Raw genomic sequence first — 24,975 nt, 5'->3', positions numbered from 1 at the left:
CTCTTCTGCATGGCCCAATCTAAATACTCTACTGTGTTCCTTCATTCATTTAGTTGCTACATCGACACATTCTAATGTAGTAGCTACAGCCTTGTAAATGTATGAATTAATTCATTTTCCCCAGGTTCCTTATTCCAGAACAGCTTTTCAAGATTAACAGAAATTTGTCTTGTGCTTTTGTTCGAAGAACAGGAAACAAGGAAAGTAAAGGCCATGGCACACTTGACAACTTTTTCAGTGGTTCTGCGCTCCTGTGGAGGTCAGCTGTGTAATGTGACATGCCCAGTGACTCACCCTGACAAAATCAAACCGGTCTGAGTCTGTCCTTAGTTGAATGGCTGGGCTATCTGTGGATGACAACTAATGAATGTTCATCTAGAATTGCATCACTCTAAATGCAACGACAAGGAATAAGGAATGTGGGTGTTTCGGAACTCATAAGTAAAAGAGAAACTCATAAGTAAAAGAGAAACTCGACTGTCTGATGTCTTGTGTTTTTTTTATGAACCACAAATGAATGGAAAAAAGAGAAAAAAAAGGCCTGAGATTACATCTGAATTCCTTTTACCTGGTAACCCTTTGTACAGCACTGGCTCCTTTGGGCAGCATGCAAGTGGTTGTCAGAAAAAGGGTCGAGCACGGCTCTGCTGCGATGTCGGCACACAGTTGCTTAACTTGCCCTGCGCTTTTCAAAACTGCAAATTGACACAATATAGAGATGAGATCAGCAGCCTCAATTTCAGAAGAAACATATGTATTCAAAGACAATGCAGTCGATTAGCTCTTCGTACAGTTTTTGTTTGAACAGAAGTTAAAGTAAATTTAACAATTACTCCTTTTTGTTTTTATTAGTATTTCCTATACTGTCCCAACTTTTTTGGAAATGGGTCACATTTTTCTTTTCTGTCTTTAAATCAAAGTCATGTTACAGTACATACTTAACTTTAAAATTCATGTGGCAACAGACCTTGGATGAGCTGTGTTATCACTGCGCGCTTTTTGTGAGTTTCTGGATGACCAGGGCTTTGCTACCTTCACATTTAATCAAGTGAACCTCCCAGATGACGTAATTCTATGAGACAAAAGAAGATTTAAGGTCAGATTATACTGTACTTTCTGTCTGTATTTTGGCATACAAAAAACAAATTTCAGCAGATAAACTTTAGATGTCCTTATCCAAAGCACTTACATAAGAATGTTAATAATAATTACACGGGCCAACATAAGTGAAGGGACACATCCTGAAAAATATCCAAATGTCACCTTGTGCATCCCTCTTTAGTTTTCTGTAAGGAAGGATTAAGAGACATTCTACAAGGCGAAGGAGATTTTGTGCTGCAGGTGTGAGAAATTCATTCTTTAAAAGACAAAGAGGGTCTTGAAATACCAGCTATGGACAACTGCAGACTGCACAAAGTCTCCTCTGCACAGGAAAAACTGACACTTGCTTTTTCTGACCCGCACTGTTAAGCTGAGCTTGAAGTTGTTGTGTTGTGAGGCGCCTATCGAGCAAGCTGGTGACCTTCAGAAACTTGTCTTGTGATTGGGTTGTGACTTTGGGTCTGCCAGTTCTCTTCCAGTCAGAGTTTTTCTCCTGGTTACCAGTTGCCTTTAGAATGTGTAGAACACCACTGTACTCACTGATACATTTCTATAAATGAAAGGCCTTCACTTCTAAGGGTAATAACACTCTGTGTCACTTCATTTATAAATTGCTGTTTTCTTGCCATTATCACTGGATTTTACAACTTTCTACAGTGAAATATCATCCAGTCAGTACTTCAGAGGGTGTGGTAAGACAGTCTGTTTTAACTCTGCTTTATGACAGACTGAGGGTTATTAAGTAATCAACAGAAGTTGGGACACCCGGGCAAATTGTTTGCTTCAACCATCAAGGCTTCATTTTCTTTAATTGCTGCAGAACATCTGCAGGTTGTAACCTATTAGTTGATGTCTGAAGCAGGCCCATTTGCAATATTCTGAAATTTCCCTGTTTTCAGGTTTTGATAACTTAAACTTTAAATTTAAACCTCTGGCAGTTTACTACTTGCCTTTAAAGCCAGTTTAGGTCATTAATTGCATTTCAGCTGATTAAATTTGAATAAAAACTAGAAATACCGCAGTGTTCCAAAACTTTTGTCCAGTAGCATATATATATATATATATATATATTTTTTTTTTTTTCTTTTAAATATTGAAATAAAATGATGCACAAAATATTGCTTCTTTGTCTGTACTTAGGAAGCCTACAGAACTTTTACATATCATAAAAACAAAACTGAAAACTTCCAAGTTTGCAAAATTAGCTATTACCTAACTATTGTAATTTATTAATGAAACATTGACCTTTCAGTGCACAAGGCTAGCATTTTTAAACCCATGAGATCATTAGTCTGAATGCTGTCTCCATTGATGGATCACCCAATTCAGGCTCAATTCACCAAATCTCGGTCAATCTTCTCTTTTTAAAAACTACAGAGGTACTCAATAAGAATCATTAGTTCAGGTCAAATGCAAACAATAAAGTGTGCCATGAGTATCTCAGCACTGGGAGATCCTGCAATAAGTGACATACAGTTACAAAGCTGAATTACAGAAATACGGTGACAGCCACAAAACCCCTGGACTGTTTATATGCAAGTTGGAAGACATCTGGTTGTCATAAATAATATAACATAAAACTTGAATGTATTCAGTCTCATTCAGGCTTTCAGGAGCCTAACCTGACAGCGTAAGGGAGAAGACAATAATAATAATTCTTTGCATTTATATAGCGCATTTGCTCAGCAAATGCAAGTTAAGGGCCTTGCTCAAGGGCCCAACAGAGCAGAGTTCCTTTTGGCATTTACAGGATTCGAACCGGCAACCTTCCTATTGGTAGTGCAGATCCCTAGCATCAGAGCCACCAAGACCTGAATTAAACCATCAAAGTGGCACTCACACGTATGACCAGTTCAGAATAGTCCACTAATCTAACAGAGAGGTCTTGTGATGTGGTAGGACATGGACACGGGGAGGATGTCCTTGTGGTGTCATGGTATTCAAACACTGGCTTCTCACCCCAGCACCCCTGTGCCTGCCAGTTTTGAAAATGCAATACAAAAAGTAAAAGTAGACTGACAACGATCCAAGATGCTAAAGTAGTTATGGTAATACATATTAACAATTACCACAAAAAATACACATCTTCTCCCAGAAGATGAAAATGAGTCTTCGCCTACTGTGTCAAAAAAGAAATATTACTGACCACACGAATTTCATTTATTTTGCCCCTAAAAAAAAAAAAAAACAATTTTCAGGCAGACCCAGATAGCAGATTTGGAATGGGAGCCCTGAGACCACTTGACAAATGTGTGGGTGTGCGTTTAAACAAATGAGTCTCAAGAGTCACTCATAGCTGTACATTTTGAAGTCATTAATAACAACATAAGCTGTATTTCATCTGAATGTGAGATAAAACAGGACCATACAGACAAAACACACGCTGGCGAGGAGAGAGCATGCAGCCTGCACAGACAGTGACCAGGTAAGCATTTGCACTGGGACCCCTAAAGTCGGTACCACTAAGCTATGGACCAAAGTTATTGCAGCACAATGAACAAAACACAATGAAAGGCATTTATTATCACAGTTCTTTGCAGCAGATCTACATGTCAATGAGTCCTATGAATGCTTGTTACTCTCTAAATAACCAGGACCCGGGAGGGACTGCAAACTTACTCACAGTCTGTGTGGAGTTTGCACATTCTCCAGTGTCTGTGTGGACAAGTTGTTTAACAGTCTGGTCTAAGCTGACCTGGTGTAAGCACCACTTGGGACGAGTGACCCTTGTGGTATTGTTGTTCCCTCCCAGGATGCTTTCTGTCTTGTGCACATTACTATTAATGTAGACCTTGGTAGCCCAGCATTTTCTATCAGAACATGATTAAGAGGGAGTGTATCTATGAGTGTGCCATATAAAAGAACAGGGACCCTCTCTTGTGCCAATACGATTTGGTTCCAAGGCACCATACTAGAATAAAGCCACCCCTCAGAAAATGGCTGATTACAGATTGATGAGATTACGGAACTGTTTTTTTTATTTGTTTAGAATCCAAGGGTTTCAGATTGGAAGGCTTGTAAAGAAAGAAGTACAAGATGGGTGGTGTAAACAAAAAAAAAAAAAATCAACAAAAAAGATAAAACAAAATAAACAGGATTTAGAATGTAATACGTATTTACATGAAATAATTTAATTTTCTAACACTGCAAAAAAAGCTTTCTTGATCTCGGTATGCCAAAACTGTTTGGAAGGCAACAGATACTCAAACACGTTTTATAATAATAACTGGAATCAGAGGCACTGATCTGGAAATACTTCTAAAAAAAGCAAAAATCCAAATCACAAGAAACAAATTGACACACCGGTTTAGAAAATATGTTCATATAAGCATTAGCAATGTTCTATGAGGTGTCAGGGGACCTCATTGCTTAGTGGCAGGCTAAGATCATCTTCTACTCTACTTCTTTTGGCTGCTCCCATTAGGGGTTTCCTCAGTGGATCATCTTTTTCTGTATCTTCCTATCCTCTGTCTTGCTCAGTCACACCCATCACCTGCATGTCCTCTCTCGTCACAGCCATAAACCTTCTCTTAGGCCTTCCTCTTTTCCTCTTGCCTGGCAGCTCCATCCCTACCATGCTTCTCCCAATATACCCAGCATCTCTCCTCTGCATATGTCCAAACCAACACAATCTCACCTCTCTGACTTTGTGTCCCACCTGAGCTGACCCTCTAATGTACTTGTTTCTAATCCTGTCCATCCTTCGTCATGCCCAATGCAAATCTTAACATCCTTAACTCTGCCATGTCCAGCTCTTTCTCCTGTTTTTTGGTCAGTGCCACCGTCTCCAACCCATATAACATAGCAGGTGTTACTTGTAGACCTTCCCCTTTTACTCTTAGTGATCGATTGGTGTATTAATCAGAGAAAGCCCCATGATGTTTGTACAACAGGCCTTTTGATGGAAATAATTAGAACAGCTTTATAATAAAGTAAAGGAAGCATTTTTATCTTTGGGACTGAAAAAAATCCAAATAAATGGGGATATTAAAACAGATTAAAAACAAATAGAAAATTAAGGTTAGCAAACTAACCGTCTATAAATACACTTATTGGACCACGACATTCAACTGAATGCAATAATGCAGTGTACAAAATTCTGAGCAACACTTCAACACTTCTAAACACTCCTGCATCCTGACTATGCTGCAATAAACACTTCTTAGAATAAATAAACCTTTAAACAAAAAGTTGTCAGAATGTAAAGCATGCACTCCCCAGAAATACAGCACTTCCACTTCAACAGACTAACACTTGCATTTAGTTCATCTAGCAAACCACTACTGCAATGACCTGTACATTTCATATGATATTCAATTTTCCACCTCATATAAAAATAAATGGGGTTGTGTGGCTGAATGTCTAATACAGTGGATTTAAAAAGGACCTGTTTGAGGATTTCTCCTAAATAAATAAATACAGCAATCCCTCACTATATCGCGGTTTGACTTTCGCGGCTTCACTCCATCATGGATTTTAAATGTAAGCATATCTAAATATATATCACGGATTTTTCACTGGTTTGCGGATTTCTGCGGACACTGGGTCTTTTAATTTATGGTACATGCTTCCTCAGTTTGTTTGCCCAGTTGATTTCATACAAGGGACGATATTGGCAGATGGCTTAGAAGCTACCCAATCAGAGCATGTATTATATATTAACTAAAACTCCTCAATGATATACGATATGCTTCCCGCGCGGTGCTCGATTGTTTGCTTGTCTCTGTATCTCTCACTCTCTGACATTCTCTGCGCCTGACGGAGGGGGTGTGAGCAGAGGGGCTGTTTGCCTAGAGGATACGGACGCTCCTCTAAACAATGCCGCTTTATCGCGGTGTTTCGGCATATTTAAAAGTCCAAAAGCACGTATTGATTTTTTGATTGTTTGCTTTTCTCTCGCTCTCTCTCTTTCTCTCTGACATTCTCTGCTCCTGACACCCATTCCTTTGAAGAGAAGATATGTTTGCATTCTTTTAATTGTGAGAAAGAACTGTCATCTCTGGCTTGTCATGGAGCACAGTTTAAACTTTTGACTAAAGGGTGTTATTTCATGTCTAGAGGGCTCTAATAATGTTAACAGTGTGGGAGAGTTTATAAGGGCTTAAAATATATAAAAATAACTATACAAACATATGGTTTGTACTTCGCAGATTTTCATCTATCGCGGGGGGTTCTGGAACGCATAACCCCAGCGATCGAGGAGGGATTACTGTATATATGTATATATATATATATATATATACTGTATGTATATATATACACATACACACTGTATGTACACACTGTATTTTTTAAACATAGAAATACCTTACATAATATAAATGTATAAAATAAGGGCTGTTTTGTTTGTTTAATTAGTTACTGCCTGATTCAGCCTCGGTATTAGGATTGTGGGGTTGTTCGCAAAGATTTTGTGACTCTACAACTGTTAGTCAGGTGCTTTGGTACTCTGCTGTTGTTGACCTTGCTGTTAGTGTCAAGAGTTTTTATCCACATTTAAATATGGCACACATTTATAAACTCGCATGAGCAACATCTGTTGGCAGAACACGTCAAAGGAGCTCTCCGTATGAAGACATTCCTTATCAATGTGCATGAGTGGCTAGAGAAGCTCAAAACCAGTTGTACAACTGTGATGGCTTGAACAATTCTTGAGACAACAGTCCACTTTAACCTCTGAAGAGAAGTTAGGATTATTGTTCACAATGACTGACTGAGTAACGATAGAGGGAATCATATTACCACTAGAACAGGACATTAATCTACAGGTAAGGACAATGTGGAAGTGCTGCTCAGCTTTCTTCACAATGAACCAAAGCACTTTTTTCTGAAGCTATTCAGAAACTGGTAGAGTTCTGATTTAACTGTACTGAGAACAAAGGAGACAATATCAAGAAGTCAAGAATTTTAAATGTCTGTAAAATGTATAAAAGTGTAGAAACTTTATGAAGAATCCTTGGATTAAGTCATACTTCAATATTAAAATATCAAGGTATCTGCTCATTTTTTATAAATTGAATAACTTTGGGACTCACATCGTCTGTAAGGAGACTGTATATTCTCCCAGTTTCCACTTGCTTTTTCTCTGTGCTGTATACACACATTAGGGTAATTGACGATTCTAAATTGACGTAGTTTTCATGTTTATATGAGAGTGCCCAGTACAGGACATCATAAGTAACATCTGGCACCGATTCCTAAAATGAAACTTGTGAAAATGCAGCTTTAAATAAAGGGATTTGCTAACCTAACCTAACATAACCTAATAAAGATGCTTTAGCAGAATACCTACATACAGATTATTTACTTTACACCAGACAGTGAACAAACTGTGAACTGAACCCTGTTCCTCAGACCTGTGACACAAAATCACTAATTACTGTCCCCAGTTTCACTATACTAACTAAGTCAAATCAGAGAAACAAATGAGAGGGGGGAAAAAGGACAAATATAGATCTGAAGCGGACACAATTTCTTTATTGTACAGAAAGTGGTGGTAGATATATTATAGCACCCTTTGTCTACAATGTAGAGTAGACTGATTACACATCACAGAATATAAACAGTGCATAAAAAACAAAGTGTTTAAAAGTTTTGCTTGCATTAATATAAAAAAATCACATATAAGGAGTACATAAAAAAGTCACAAAAAACACGTTTGTAATAAATAAGCACCATGCAAGGTTCAACACATAAAAAAAGTTGCAACTTTGTAAGGTTTATACACCATATAAATAACCCAGGTGAGCTATTAATGCATTGATAATGTTTGGTGTACAGCATACAACCTCAGTGATAAAATAAAACCATATACATATATAATTATCAAACATCACAAGAAACAGTTACAAAAAGGTATATTTAAACCTGTGAATATCACTGGAGAATATTAAAAAAGAATTACAAAAACAGTTCTTTCATTAACGTTTTCTAGCAGAGAGGTCACAAGATGATTAATAAAATTAAACAATTCTGCTTTCACTCCCTGCTATGCAAAGCGCCTTTGAGAAAATGACCTGCTACCCTGTGGTCGTTGTGAAGGAATCCACACTCTTTAATGGACCTTACAATTTATGATATGAAAACATTTAAATTAATAATTTAAGGTTAAAAGCGATTTTGAAGAGGAAGATAAACAGTAATGAGTAATAATGTTAGAATAAATTGAGCAAGGGGAAGTATGTTAACTTACTTTCATTATTAAATGAAAATAGGCCAGTGTGACATTTCTTTCACAATATATAGCGCCACAGCTAAATGGATGGATAGGTAGCAGTTTACTTTTGCATTATTTTGCACAATTTCACACTTACATAAGAGACAGCAGAAATTAATCTCACAAACATTCAAATAAATGAAAAAAAAATGCAAGTGCAGGAAAGTAGCAAGAAATTATCAACCACAGTAAAGTGCATAACCAGCACAGTGGTTCATCTGGAAAATGCACTAAATATATGAACATATTGTTTCATTCTAACTATTATCTCTACTTTGTTACTTTATTTTGTAGGAAAATATCTGGATTTTAGATCGATATCATGAATTAGAGATGACAGTAATATCAGGAAATCTCAAGATATAAACGTGGCCACTATGGGCAAGATAAGATAGGCTTTCTAGTTTGGGGATGTTAGCAACAGACAGTAGATTTCACTGTGAGTAAAAACAAGAGTTTTGTTTTCACTTGATTCAAATATTTAAGTATTCATAATATTATACTTATGGAAGAGGGTCTTCAGCGGGTTGCAGAACCCTGGGCAACTGCGCACTTCAGGCCCCCTTAGAGATTGAGCTGCATATGCTACTAATACACGTTGCAAATCATTGTGTCAAATCAAGTGTTTACTTTACAATAAACATAAACTACACAAAGACTGATTGTTACCTGTCACCAAGGTATCTACCATATTTTTTGCTCCATAAGACGCACTTTTTTTCCCCAAAGTGGGTGGAAATGTCTGTGCATCTTATGGAGCAAATATTGCATCACAGACCGTGATGTGTATTACCTGACCTGTCAGCAGTAGCAACAGCTGTTAGAAGAGGAAGTGGTAGGCCCACGAGAAACCCCTGGGTACGCTTAACACTAGAATTACCAATGCCTACGAAAAAACTCGTAAATCCGGCCCACCTTAAATCCCTTCACACCTCTCCGCCAGCGTCTTTTGTCTTGTAAATGTGTTGATAAGCAGCAAGCAATCACATCCCCCACCGCCGCACAGTTTTCTCAGCTCAAGTGAGTGAGTAGTAAAGCAAAATTACACCTTTTATAAATACTATATCGTTATTTGGAACACATGCATTTCATGTGTGTTCCGTGTCTACAACAATCTATGTAAACACATTGTTAAAATAGAAACATTTATCATGTTTTAGTAATAACTGACAAAATGTAGACATGAAGTGTATAATGTGTGATGCCTGAGGTCCAAATATCAAGTAAAAACTTTCACAAAAGGTACAAATATAGCAAAACAAGTGCGCTTCTATTGAAGAATATAACTGCAGAAAAAGAACCCGCGTTAGGGTACAACATTGACACACTTTGGATACAACCGCTTTGGTGGCGCAACGGTAACAACTGTTGATTGGTAATCAAAACTTCACGGGTTCGACCTCAGACGACTCCATTTTTAGAAGTGAGCTGCTCTTATTCTTACTATTTTAGAATAAAAACATACATTTGATTTGAGTCTGTAACAGCTGGTGTAAATTTATGGTACTTGTAAAAGGTTAGCTTTGTTTTTTTTATATTAAGTTTTATTCTCTCAGTTGCGATCACGCTTCCACCGATCTGACACAGTTGTTTTCACATAAATACGTCCTATAACAGAGGTGAACTCAGGTGATGACGAGGGTTCTACATTGGAGAAAGAATGCACATCACACTTTTGCCATTGCTTTACTTTGTATATGTACATGTATATGGAAAGCTCTGCAGTCTACTTGTAACTTTACGCTGTAGGCAGATAACTAAATAAACCAAGGTAAATAGGTGAATAACATTCGATCTGGCTCTTATATACAAAGTACAGTGACGGCAGCTTCCACCTGCAGCTATAGACTCTTCAGAACACGAGCGACTCCCCAGGCTAGTGTTTAGATCTGGACGGTGTATGTGAGATTTTAACATATCTGAGAATAGATGGAATACAACCTTGATATTGAATGACCTAATGCTGAGGCTGAAGCCGAAGTCACGTTACTTGACTTCCTAGTAGGTGAGGATGTCAAACTTCACAACTGTAGTTGCTGATCTCACTGCCTGTGTATGTAAAATTGTATGATTAGAAATCGCAGGTAATGTCAAATTACCCACCTCCAAGATGGGTAGAATTGTGTACTCGCTCCTTTTCTGACAGCCAATAATGTATTACTATATGAAGGGTTTACAGACACAGCGAGTTGAAATGCATTCTCGGCTGACCGAGTCACCGGTATGTCACACTATGCAACTTGAGGTCATGGGAACACACCATGAAATCTCTTAGATTATGGAAATGAAGTCTACGACTGAAAATCGCTTTAAATGCTGGATAATGTTACATAGCCATAAGAAAGGCCCATTGTTAACAATGTCTTTAGAAAGAGCAGGCCACAAACTTATTGTGGGATTTATTTTTATACATAAAAATAATGAAATAATCTGTGGTTTAAAATGATTTTCTATGACACTTTTGAGGTCAAAAGTTGTTGGAACATCCTGAGTTTTTTCAAGTCATCATGCTGATTTTTATCTGACATGCTAGCTTTGATCTGATGCTGGTAACTGCACCCTAAATTTTCAAAAGAAGGCACTATGAGCTGAAGTTTCTTAATAAGTGCTTGTGATAGTTTACTTCTGGAATTTAAAATAATTCACTGGTCAGCTTATGTGGACAGAAAATAAGTGTACAAGCAGTCAGAAAACTGACAGCAGGGGTTTAATTTTATTTTCTATACAACCAGAAGAAATAGGGCTGGTTTCTCAAAAGCCCTGCCACACTTGAGAAATGATGCAATTTATCATAGGAAAAGTGTTTGGATAGTGAAATGTCTTACACATTAAAATCACTGGTAAGCATGGATAGCTAATATTTTTCTTAAGGACAGACTCACCACAGTAGCTAACCTGAAAAACAGATGGACCCTCCTCTGTTGAACTGACTACTTCTTACATCTGAATCAGGTTAGAGAACAGTTCATATAAAGCAGACTTGAAATTGCAAACATTATTTTTATTTAGAAATAGTTTTAGAAAATCACATAGGGTCAGGTCCATAAGTATTGGGACAGTGACACAATGACACAATTTTCATAATTTTGTCTCCGTATGACACCACAATGTATTTGAAATAAAGCAATCATTATGTGATTGAAGTGTAGGTTTTAAGCTTTAATTCAAGGGATTTACCATAAATATTGTTTGAGCCGTTTAGGAATGATAGGCATTTTTCTGAATAGCCCCACCCCCCAATTTCCAGGGTATCAAAAATATTTGGACATTTGACTGACAAGCTGTTCCATAGTCAGGTGGGAGCAGTTCCCTCATTATTCCATTATTTTGTAGGTGGAAGGTCTAGAATTCATTCCAAGTGTGGAATTTGCATTTAGAAGCTGTCACTGTAAACTCTCAATATGAGGTCCAAAGAGTTGTATGTGCAAGTAAAAACAGTTCATCATTAGGCTGAGAAAACAAAAGAAACCCTTTAGAGAGATAGCAGAAACACCAGGAGTGGTCAAATCAACCATGTGGTATATCCTTCAAAGGAACGACAATCATTGAGGACAAATGTGCTGAATGATTGCAAAAGTTTGTCCTTGGTGAAGAAAAACCCCATCACAACATTCAGCTAAAACAAGAATACTCTCCAGGAGGTACACTTATCATTGCAAAAGTCCACAATCAAGAGAAAACGTCTTGAAAGTAAAGACAGAGGGCTTACACAAAGTGCACACCACTGATAAACTTCAATCATATGAATTACAGATTAGAGTTTGCCAGAAAACGTTTTTAAAAGCTTGTCCAGTCCTGGAACAATTTTCTTTGGACAAAAGGAAACTAAGATCAGTATATACCAGAATGATAAAAAGAGAACCATATGGAGAAGAAAATGAATGGCTCATGATCCGATGTATAACAACATCATCTGTAAAATAAGTAAGTCACTAGTGTTTATGGATGATATGACCACTGGCAGATGTAGCAGGATAAATTCCGAAGTGTACATGGATATTTTATCACCTCAGAATCAGACAAATGGTGAAAAGTCATAGGACCATGCTTCACAGTAGAGATGCACAATGAGCCAAAGCATACTGTGAAAGCAAACCAAGTGCTTTTCAATGCAGAGAAGTGGAATATTTTTCAAAGGACAAGTCAATCAACTGACACTGCCCCAACTTTACATGAATTTCACTTGCTGAAGAAACTGATGGAAGAAAGTCCAATGAACAAGCAGCACTTGAAGACAGCTGCAGTAAAATCCAGGTAAAGTATGAAAAGGGTGGAAACCCAGCACTTGGAAGATGCCCTGATTTCCAGACTTCAGGCAATCATGGACCGTAAAGAATTTTCAACCAAATATTGAAAATTATCATTACATTTATGATTATGTTAGTTTGTCCCAATACTTTTGAGCCCCTGAAAACAGGGGGACCATGTATAAAAATGTGTCTTTTCTAAAAAGCTTATACAATATTTTTGTTAAACCCCTTCACTTAAAGCTAAAAGTCTATGCTTCAATCACATCCTGATTACTTTACTCCAAATCCATTGTGATGTCATACAGAGCCAAAATTATGACAGTTGTATCACTGTCCAAATACATCCTGACTGTATTTGCTGTATGTTTTGAAAGAATATATTAGTATAAACAATCTGAATTAAAAATCTATACAACTGTAATTCCTTCCAGAACAAGAACTTTAAAAACAGATTTGGTTGGATTGGTGTACACACTGTTCTTGGAGTTCAGCAGTTTACAAATATCTTCTGGCGACTACAAACAGCAAAAAAAATTCTTATTCTGAATCTTAAATTGTGTAATCACCCATTCAATTCTATTGTATTTGTGTTTCCCTTTTCTTAAAACCACACATGTACACTTAATATAAAATTAAAACAAGATTTGCATATATTAAAATATTGAAATTATTTACAATGGCAACTATTGACTTCCAGATAACATCCTCCTTTTAGTTTTGAGCTTTACACCATTTCTAAGGTGATGTCATTGCTCCCAGCCTCTCCATTCGTTTTCCTTTAGACAGTGAAGCCACCTGTTTTATAAGATCTCGGTTTCTGACCTGAAAAAGAAAAAAAATTAAATCCCATTTAATTCTCAAGGAAACACAGGTTTTTCCCCAATAATAATACTATATTAGGTATCTTAAGTACAGTCTACTGTGTATGGTTAGTTTTTTTTCAAACCACAGCACACTTTTTACTCTAAATCAGCTGAAACAAATGAAACTTAAGTGGTCACTTAAGTTGATTATCAACAGAAATACAGTAAGTACAGTTTCCACGATCTGTGCAGGAAAAATATTGTTTAATTGTCAGTTCTGTGAACTCCAATATAGGGTCACAGGTACCAGTAGCCTATCCTAGCAGTGCCAAGGAGGAGGCAGGAAACAATCCTAGACAAGACGCCAGTTCAACAAAAAATAATTTAGTTAAGCCATTATTAATTATTTAAAAATATATAATACCCTAGTCATATAATATATGAAGATTCTCATTAAGTGATATAACTTTCCCCAAAGTTTGTACTTTACCAGGATTCGGTCTGTATTTACCCATTTTTCTTAAAAGCTGCAATGTTTCTAACAATGGGTGAGACAGACAAACTGAAGGACAGAGCATAACATCATAAATAAAGTCTTAATGATATAGAGGTAATATTATTAAAAAAAAATACATCTTGTTTTTGCAATTACATTTTAAAGAATAGTAACCCCACTTTGAAATGAGTTTTTCTCTCCCTATTGTTTTTTTTTTTTTTTTACTTCTGAAATCCACCCTCAAAATATATTAAAAAATATGTACACCTTAAGTGGCTAGTCAACTGTTAATCCTTCAGATTTTCTGTTGCTAAATAAAATTTAGTTAATCACTCATTGTATTGATTCCACTTACAATATAATAACCACAAGCAGTAACTTCTCCAATATATGTGTAAAGTGTTAAAGCACTAAATAATAAGGCTGAATAGACTAGAGTTTAAAACAATTCAAAAAGACCATTATAAACCCATACACTGCTCTTAAAAACCACACACATCCTAGGGATGTACTCAAATATGATCTGTATGGTACGTAGAAAAATTACACAGCAAATCTTTAGGTAAAAAAACATGTACATAACTGTACAACAACAACTTACATTACATGTATATATTTTAGGTCTATACTGAATAACACAAACTAAAAAAATAAATACCTGGATCTGTTCAACTATAAGCTTGTGAGCCTTCTCCATTTGATTCATCTTACTTCTCATTTGACTTTCTTGGTACTGAAATTCAGCTTTTAACTCTGTGAGCTAATATAAAAAAAGAAACCATTTGAAAGGAAGGACGGCACAACTAAAACCACTATCCTGCAAGTTCTTATTCAATACTAACTTCAGAATATGCATTTTTTGAATTTCTCTATAACATTTTCCAACCTTTAAATCCAGGTTAATATCTAGAGATCATTGAGAACAAGGCAGAAATTTTATACAGTGTGGTAAAACTAAAATATTATGAACATGGACAAAATATAAGTGGTACAGTTAACTACAAACCTTTTTTTCCTTTTCAAGCATTAGCTGGTCTTTTTGGAGCAAAACCTTTTTGAGTGCAGCCACCTCTTCTTTCAGCTGGGTTATAACTGTAAGCTGGCTTGTTCCAGGGGAGTCAAAGGCAAGATATGGAGAAGAACTGGAAAATGAAGAAAAGAAAAAGTATTTTTGCACTACTTTTATGTAATGCCCTACAGGATGCACTGCAAAATCAGAATGTCTCAGAAAAGAGTAGGTTGCTTTTACACATTACAAATGTGTCAATGCTTCAGAGTTTACCAGCATGTGGTCTTAACAGTATTTCACACCAGAAATGCAGATGGTGCATTGGTAGTTGTGCTTTTTCTGTATTTTTTCATTTCTTTTAAGAATGCACAAAATGATTGTTGAAGGAGAAAATAAATTTGGAAGGTAAACAGCCAATCTAAATAAATCCAATTATTATGAAAATGATTGTTTTACAAATTATAAAATTGGAAATAAAAAATCTGCACGCTAGGGTATTGAATATGGAATTGTTAAATGCAAAGTAGCCGAAATCAGTTCAAATATAAACATATCCCTTCCAATGGCAACATGAATCTGAGACACTGGTTAATGTGTTTTATTTTATGTTCCTTTCCTGTTGCGTCTGTTTTAAAAAGAAAGGCACTCCACCTTTTCTGTTCGTTTATTTTACTTTGACACTACTTTCGACAATGATATCTTCCCACTCCTTCCAAAGAGCAAACAACATTCTTACAATTACAATGTAGGAAGATACTAAGCTTCTTTTGCATGGAAAATTCACAGACTGGTAAACTTTCACTTCACACTTAAGGTATTTTCTATAGTAAAAAAAAAAAAACAGATCCATTGTCAAAGTAGTATTAAATGTTATCTCACTTTATGTATTCATTTTAAAGTCATTACACATTTCTTTGAAGTATAATGAAGGCTGATTAACAAGATAACAAGACAAGAACCCAAACTCTCCTCTTTTAAGTCAGTGGGAAACTGATGTGTTATATTATTTAAAATTGGAAAAAATCAAATACTCAGTTAGAGGATCTGTGCAGACTTTTTTCAAAACATGGCAGGATCTAATCAGTAATATTTTGAAATGATTTTATAAAGCACAGAGAATTTGTTGATTTAGGTATTTTTACAAGCCTTAAATTTTACACCGTTTGGCTTGCTCTCTCTCTCAAGGGTGGGGATCGATCTGTTCTTAACATAATTCTTTTTTTTTGTAAAAACTTGATTGCTACGTATTGATTGTAATAAAATTAATAAATAATAATAAAAAAAAAAAAACAAGATAATTTTCTGGTTCATTATACTAAAGTGAAATTAGTTAAACAGTATGATGCAGTAAGTAAGATCTGAAATAGTCTATGTTTAAGTTCAACAGCCATTAATGACATAAGGAAGCTCTTCCATATTAAGTATCTTTCATACAGGACACTTGGCTATTTTGTTTTCCTTAGACACACAGAATATCATTTTAAAAATATTTTGCCTCACATTTACAAACTCTGCTTCAATTTAAATAATTTTCACTTTGAATATTACCTATCTTCATTGGCTATGATGTCATCAAACTTGGTTTTCTTCTTAGGAATTTCATTTTGAATAGATGATGTAGACAATGTTTTTTGACTAGAAAAAAAGAAGAATGTTAATTGAAACAACAGATATCTGAATTCTATAACAACCTTGTTCTACTGGTGTCCTTCACTTAACACTCTGATAAAAAGAAACGCAAACTAGTTCCTAAATCACTTTCAAACGTGGTACTGGGGACTCATGTGGCTGTTTCTTCTGCCAAGCATTTTCTTAATAAGAAACCAACTTTTCATATATTACATTTATTTGAGTATGGGTCTTTGCATGTAAAAATTAAAACATAAATAGTACATACCTATTACCACTGTTTTTAATGTACAGCTTTACTTTTTTCCATTTATTGCTTTTGTTTTGTTGCTTCACTCATTTGTTAAGATTCCTGAGCCCTAAATGATTTCTCTGTTTCTAAAACTCAGCAAGTTTTTATCAGTGAACAGTGATAAGAGTAAATAAAACAACTAGAAGCAGAAATGTTAATTTGGAAACCTATGCACACCATTTTTTAATTATCTGGAATGATCAGAAATAATAAATGATGCTTAAAATGTGTGATGCAACAGAATGAATTATGTAATGTTTTCAATTTATAGAGGGTTTCTCCAAAAACTGAAAATATACTGATAATTCCTTGAAATGACTGTACTAAAAATCTGAAGGTAATGTATAAGTCACACACATCGAAACAAAGCAATAAAATAAACTGTAAAACGAAATGCTTTTCAAAAACTGTTGTTAAAGAACCTGAAACAACACAAGTTGATCAAAACTATTAATTTATCAGTTCAGTCATAGCTGATGTGATAGATATTTATACACCCACAAGATAATCAGTTCAAATTGTAGAGTTCAACAGTATGGACCAAAATTAACGTGTAATTTGTAAATACCTGTTATAATGGTTGTTGTTACTAGCATGTCTAGCATATGGAGCCTTCTGCAAACCAGGGTCAGAGGAGGTACTCAAGTGCTTGCGCTGTTCTTTGGTCTTCTGGAGAACACGTTTGTAAGACAGAGTGCAAAGCCAGCACAACAGCTTATCATCTGCCTAGAAACAAGAAAAATCAGCTTAGCATGCTAAGTTCATGATTCACATAAATGAGATTCCACCATTAGAATTTGACATACAGAATCAACACAGACAGAACATTTATTAATTCTATTAAAGAGTAATACTGTCTAAATGTTTAACCTTGTCAGAATAAACACCCTTTCAATTATTTGCATGCCTACACTTCTATTACTTACAATAAAATAGCACAGGTTTGTTTTAATCTGATACACTATATCCTCCTGCTGCATGCCTACACTTCTATTACTTACAATAAAATAGCACAGGTTTGTTTTAATCTGATACACTATATCCTCCTGCATGTATGCTAGACGCTGACATAACTGTTCTAAGTGGATAGTCCTAAAACAGTTTTTCTGATCAGAATATAGAAATAACCCCAAATCCCTAAAATTAGCTCTCAGCAGCTGGTATACTGCATGAGTAGAAAACACAACAGTTCTAAACGTGTGGGTGAGTGATGGGGAAAATATGCTGCTTCAGATGTTATTTATAATAAATATTAGCTAACCAGTATAAATAATAATCTTGTTTAGCAAGACACTCTTAGCACTACTGACTTTCAAATACTACGTAGTCAATAAAAGTTGATCCTCAACTTGCTGTGTAAACAACAGCATACACCAATAAGACTGCACATATGACAGGCTATTCATTTTACAAAAAAAAAAAAAGTAGAAATTAATTTTACTTTATTTAGTTTTTTTTTTTTATTTATATGTTAGCGAATATACATGCATTCTTCCCGAAAGAAAAAAAAAACAATATTAAGCATATTGAACACATTTCTTGTTTACCTGACAATTATCTTTTATTTAAACTTTATTTCCATTTGATCAGAATACATTTTAAGCAAATGTCTGAAAAAGTATATCCCTAGCATTTGGTTAGCTAAACTTGCTTAATTAAAATCACTTTTGATTCACTAACTAAAATATCTTGACCAGGATTTTTAAGACATCACTTCTTGCTTTTGTCAGTAGGAAATTCAGTCTAAAAATACCCATGAACACCCATAATTGTAAAGGTTGTTATCATACCTTCCTTTTGTCATCCTTTCTGTCAAAGGCACACTGCTGTTTACACTGTTCACAAGTATGTGGTGGACCATATTTCTTCTCAGAATTAGTACAGCGCTGACATTTACTTCCAATAAAAGCAGCAATTACGTTACAGTACTGGCAAGGTTTAGGCTATGAAACAAACAGATTGATGAATTTATTGTAACTCTCTGTGAAAGATAATGATGAAGCACAGGTGCCATGTTAAAAGAGTGTGAGACATCACTTTGTATAATAAAATTCAAGAAATGGGAAAAGATTTGCTTTTAAAATACAACTTATTTAAAAAATATTACACAGAACTTTAAGTACATAAAATTTAAATTTACTCTGTATGCATATTTTCTTATATTCATTCCACTTTAAGCAGTCACTTACCGTTCCATAGGTTTTGACATTATGGGTGCATTTACGGCAGATGGTGTTTGTTTTGCTACAAGTAAAAATGAAAGAAAATGAATAAATAAACATCTTTAGATAATTAAGTTATTTTATGTAGTGCTATCAGTTACATAAGGCTATGCACCTGCCAACCAGTGACAACTGATTACATGACACCATCAATCCACCTGGAAAAGCTAATAGCCAGCTTTACTGCAAGTTTCTTGGACATAATTTTCTTTTAAGTATTAAAAAAATGTAAACACCTTGATGTGTTATTGTTTCCTTTATCTATACTTGCAGAGTTGAAAGATTTTCTAGTGTTGAAAACATTATGAAAGCCAGATTTTCTTTTAATGGGCTGAAAACTTTTAAAATGTCATTAAAATATGTTTACCTGCTATTAAATTCTAACCCCAACAAACAAAACAATTCACTTCTTGCTTAAAGAAAGTATTGAATAGCAATTATTTTTCAACAAGCGCTACTCCCTTGAGACATGCTTTGTTCAGCTCACAGTGCTCAAGTCCTACTGGGAGAGGCGGTGTTACCACTGGTAACAATCACTGATAAACAGTAAACCACAGCAAGTGTGCAGGAGAAATTTATAATTAAGTAGTTTTCTATACATGACATCAGTAACAGAGGACCAGTAAATAAACACACTAAAATTTATATAATAAAATATATATAATACAAAATACCTCTCTTGTTGAAACTCCATTCTACAATAAGTGCACTTTACCACAGGATGCGCATTACGACAATCCTAGAAAAGAAACACACAAGGTGTTATATCAAAATGACAAACTACTTAATTGTTTAATGTTTCTAAATGAGACACACATTCTCTCCTATGAAATGTCCTCCATTACCCCATTATTTATTCTTCTCTGTCTTTGTGGGTGGCATAAAGTGGTCTTTTAAGGGAATCTATGTCTGTAAAATAGCCAGTATGGGTAAAGTGTTCAGGCGTACTTTAAAAGGTGATTATCTTCTTTTTCTTACTTTACTTAGATCTACATGTAAAGAATCAAATGATGAAATTGTTACATTAATGTATTTAAACAACACATTTATGCAATTATTATAGCTATCCTCACAATAGAACAATAAAACTCAGAAGCAGCAATAAATCCTATCAAAGGAGTAACCCCGAATACAACGTCCAAAAAATAAATGTGTATGAATAAATACTTAGAATAATGAGTTCTACAGTACAGTATATCAAATGCCTTTTCCACATAAAATAAACAGTGAATCAATCACTGAACAGATGCTTAACAAATCCACTAACTATCCAATATGAAATATTAAAAGTTAAAATAAAAGAATACAATAACACTGTCCATCTTGAGAGGCACTGCTATTTCTCTAAGATTATAAACAACAATGCTAGTAATCCCAGAGTCTTATTCTCGATGATTGATCATCTGCTAAACCCAGGTAACTCAAAGGAATGCCTCCTAAGTACCAGTAAAACCTGTCAGGCTATTGCTGTATTTCACAATAAAAAAATTACTGATATTAGAAATAACATAGTATATCTCCCCAACACTAAGGATCCTCCTAAACCCCACTACTCCGTTATAAACAAATTAAACTCTTTCTCTAGGATAGATTTACCTGATTTGCATAAAATAATTTCTCAACTGAAACCCTCCACCTGCGTCCTTGACCCAATACCACCAATTTTTTCAAAGAAGTATCAGGTGTGCTAATTGATAAATTCTTGACATAGTAAATTCGTCATTAGATACAGGAGTCTTCCCAGACTGTCTTAAGACTGCTGTAGTTAAACCCCTACTTAAGAAAAATAATCTTGACCCCTCTGCTTTTGAAAATTTTAGACCCATCTCTAACCTGCCTTTCTTAAGTATAATTCTAGAGAAGGCAGTCATTATGCAGTTAAATGACCACCTCAATAAACATGCTGTTCTTGATAAATTTCAGTTGGGTTTTAGAACAAATCACAGCACAGAAACTGCACTCAAAGTAGTAAATGACTTGCGGGTAAATGCAGACAGAGGCCATTTATCTGTTCTCATCCTCTTAGATCGGAGTGCTGCATTTGACACCATTGATCATAATATTCTTAGAAATTACCTTAGTCGACTGGGTGGGCCTCTCTGGCAATGTCTTAAATTGGTTTGAATCCTACCAGGCAGGGAGAAAATTCTTTGTTAGTTGTGGGAATTACAACTCGAAGACACATGATATCCGATATGGTGTTCCACAAGGCTCTATCCTGGGTCCGCTGCTATTCTCAATCTACATGCTTCCGTTAGGTCAGATTATCTCGGGGCATAACATGAGTTACCACAGCTATGCTGATGACACACAGCTGTATTTATCAATAGCACCTGATGACCCCGATTCTCTTGATTCACTAACACAATTTCTTACTTGTATTTCTGAATGGATGAATAGTAACTTTCTCAAGCTAAATAAAGAGAAAACTGAAATCTTACTGATTGGCAATAACGGATACAATGAGGCTATTAGAAATAAACTGGATACATTAAGATTAAAAGTCAAGACGGAGGTAAAAGGCTTAGGGGTAACTGTTGACTGCAATCTGAATTTTAAATCGCATATTAATCAGATCATTAGGACAGCATTTTTTCACTTAAGAAACATAGCAAAAGTTAGACCTCTTATATCACTGAAAGATGCTGAGAAATTAGTTCAAGCGTTTGTTTTCAGTCGACTAGATTACTGTAATGCACTCCTCTCAGGACTACCCAAAAAAGACATAAACCACTTGCAACGAGTGCAGAATGCAGCTGCTAGAATCCTAACTAGGAAAAGAAAATCCGAACACATTTCTCCAGTTTTGATGTCACTACACTGGTTACCTGTGTCATTCAGGATTGACTTTAAAATTCTGCTTATGGTTTATAAAGCCTTAAATAATCTCGCTCCATCTTATATATCGGAATGTCTGACATCTTATATTCCAAATCGTAACCTCAGATCCTCAAATGAGTGTCTCCTTAGAATTCCAAGAGCAAACTTAAAACAAGTGGTGAGGTGGCCTTCTGCTGTTATGCACCTAAAATCTGGAATAGCCTGCCAATAGGAATTCACCAGGCTAATACAGCAGAGCACTTTAAAACACTGCTGAAAACACATTACTTTAACATGGCCTTCTCATAACTTCACTGTAATTAAATCCTCATACAATTCATTATAATAACTATTCATGGTGGCTCTAAAATCTGTACTAACCCCTACTCTGTCTTCTGTTTCTTTTTCCGGTGTCCTTTTGGTGGAGGCTTGTGCCACCACCATCTGCTCAAAGCACCGTGATGTTCCAACAATGATGGATTAAAAGCCAGAAGTCTGCATGACCATTATCATCAAGTCAGTCTGTGAGAACCCTAAATACAAAGAGGACTATTTCATTTATGTTAGGTAGAAGTAGAATGCCCAGAGGGGACTGGCCAGTATCGTGGCCTGGAACCCCTGCACATTTTAATTTTTTTCTCCAGCTGTCTGGAGTTTTTTTGTTTTGTTTTTTCTGTCCTCCCTGGCCATCGGACCTTACTCTTTTTCTATGTTAACTAATGTTGTCTTATTTTAATTTCTTATTTTGGCTTTTATTTTTCTTTATTATGTAAAACACTTTGAGCTACTTTTTTGTATGAAAATGTGCTATATAAATAAATGTTGTTGTTGTTGCAAATCAATCAATTGATCCAATTCATCAATGCGCATCTGAGTCAACAGCATACTGACTTTGTAACATAACTTGAAAAGCACAGTGATGCAGGCTGTGTTATTTATTTATTTATGCTAATAGTAAATGTAAATGCTGAACACTGTGTGTGACAGATTAGGTTACAGGTAAGATGTATGTTAGATTTTTTTATTAAGAGATCTATTATACAAGTCAATGGAAATGAAGAGGAATGCTATCCTTTGCACCATGGTGCATATTATGTGTAATAAACTGGTTTAAATTTATAGAGCAGCTCTTGTGTGGTGAAGGGGAAGCATGGTACATCCAATCTACTATGCAATAAAAAACTAAGATCTGTGTGTGTGTGTGTGTGTGTCCAGAACATAAGCATAATTAGATTAGTCAGTTGTGACCCGACATATGCGCGCCGACAAAATTGCGCCGATTAAATCGCCCCGACAAAATCGCAAAAGTTTAATTAAATATGAATTACTAGTTTAAAGCATATATAATAATGTTTATTTTAGAAGTCAATATTATGAGACACGGCATGCCATCAGCACGGCACTCAGATAGTCTTTAAGATAACGCCCTGCAAATGCAGGAAGAATTGCAGCAAGGGCGTCTCACTCTCTTGGCCTCTCTCGCGATTGTGTCGTGGCAATTTTGTCGGCGCGCATTTGTCGGGGCTCATTTGTCCGTCTCGGTTTTGTCGGGCGCATATGTCTATCGTGCTTTTGTCGGTGAACCCTAGTCAGTATGGCTTTGTCACTGGATTGAAAGAGAAAGTGAGAATGTGAAATGCAAGAGAAGAACTAAAGGCATAGAAGACACACTGCGGGTCGCCTTCAAAGACAGGAAGTATAAAAATGGATGGAGAAAAGCAAGGCACTTTGAAATGACAGAGTCTGAGAAGTAGACTTTATGGGAATACGATCGACAGATGTTCAGACACTGAAGGAACATGTAGGACAACATAGCAAATATTTTTAAATGTATTCTATTACCTTTTTTTGACAGGTAACATGATTAGCGACTATATAAATCGTACTTTGTCTTGCGTTTTGTTAGTGTCAGCAGCAACAGAAGTGAGAAAAAAAAACTCACCTTAATCCATTTGAGTAGAAGATATCATGGTAGAAAACATTTACTTCTTTATCAGATGTAGTGATTCTTTCTGACAAACTTCAGAATAAGTACTTTTCACCCTGGACTGCAATTATTTCATTTTTAGAAGTTATGTGTTAGTTATAGGGTTATATATTTGAGTTCACTAATATACTTCTTGTTCACCTAAGCCAATGTGGCCAAACACAGTTCTAACTCCATCATTAAATGTGCCAATGACACCACCGGCACAGGCCCGATTACTAGCCATAAGGAGACTTTCCTTCTGACAGAGTAGTGCAAGAACAACAATCTCTCCCTTAATGTCTGAAACACCAAACAACTAGCACATATATCAGGAAGCAGACCATAATTCCATCTACATCAGAGGGTATGGCCGTGGAGAGTCAGCGGCTTTAAATGTCTTGCAGCGATAATCAAAAATGACTATAGTTAGACTCAGTGCATCTCAGATATCATCAAGATGGCTGAATAAGGTCTTTCCTTTATCGCATGTCTCACCAACGTCTACAGCTGCACAGTGGAGTCCATCCTCAGTGGCTGCTTAACATCCAGCATCAGCTCACCACTTCCACTTCCACCACTAGAATCATGAAGTTTTTTACGATCAAGTTCAAAGGCTGTTTGCTGTTTCTACTGGCAACTGCATAAGAAATTGCAATACTTGAAAAAAAGATTCATACATAGATGGCGAGAATGTGTACTCCGCACACACAGGAATCAAAGTGTGAGGCAGTGATAACCATGGCATCACATGTGCTAACCATTAATGTTTTAGATACATTTACAGAACAAGCTGCGTCTGTTTTATTTGATGTTATATTCATGGTTGCTAAGTTTTCATTTATTGCTAATATGGCTAGTGTCTAGAAACTTCTCTCTACTTTTCACAAAGCCAGAGAGCACAATATTTTATCTTACATCTATCTTCTCATTTATTTTTTCTCAGCTTACAGTTGTATACTTGGGTAGAAGGCAGGGTTAAACCACGGCCAGGGTAGAGGTCCATCACATACCCAGTTTACACACATACCCATTCTCATAGCTTGGAATCTGCAAATCAACCTAAGAAGTATGTCTTTGGGGTGTGGGGGGAAAAACTAAATATCCACGGAAAAAAACAAATAAACACACACATAGGAGGACAATGTGCAAACTCTACACAACAATGTCT

At 35.8% G+C, this 24,975-nt stretch overlaps 1 protein-coding gene across 2 annotated transcripts in view; it reads right to left on the bottom strand.

Moving 5' to 3' along the window:
- Positions 1–334: 334 nt before the first annotated feature.
- LOC120517280 (protein FAM76A-like) overlaps positions 335–24,975 on the bottom strand; it is a 31,992-nt gene continuing 7,351 nt past the window's right edge. Inside the window, exons 2-11 of one of the 2 annotated variants that reach the window (XR_005631011.1) lie at positions 19,693–19,757; positions 18,986–19,040; positions 18,587–18,739; positions 17,365–17,522; positions 16,424–16,510; positions 14,873–15,008; positions 14,525–14,626; positions 13,243–13,389; positions 968–1,072; positions 335–695 (exon numbers count right to left, since the gene is read on the bottom strand). Coding sequence is in view for 1 of the 2 variants with exons in the window: in XM_039739487.1 (XP_039595421.1) it covers positions 13,303–13,389; positions 14,525–14,626; positions 14,873–15,008; positions 16,424–16,510; positions 17,365–17,522; positions 18,587–18,739; positions 18,986–19,040; positions 19,693–19,757 (843 nt within the window). In the remaining variant the exon portion in view is untranslated. Of the gene's footprint in view, positions 696–967; positions 1,073–12,720; positions 13,390–14,524; positions 14,627–14,872; positions 15,009–16,423; positions 16,511–17,364; positions 17,523–18,586; positions 18,740–18,985; positions 19,041–19,692; positions 19,758–24,975 lie in introns of those variants that run through there. The other variant, XM_039739487.1, reaches the window with a different exon arrangement.

Source organism: Polypterus senegalus, chromosome 17 (genome assembly GCF_016835505.1).
Source record: "Polypterus senegalus isolate Bchr_013 chromosome 17, ASM1683550v1, whole genome shotgun sequence".
NCBI classification, from domain to species: domain Eukaryota; kingdom Metazoa; phylum Chordata; class Cladistia; order Polypteriformes; family Polypteridae; genus Polypterus; species Polypterus senegalus.
The sequence above is the reverse complement of the archived record's forward strand: the minus strand, read 5'-3'. Positions and strand labels throughout refer to the sequence as shown.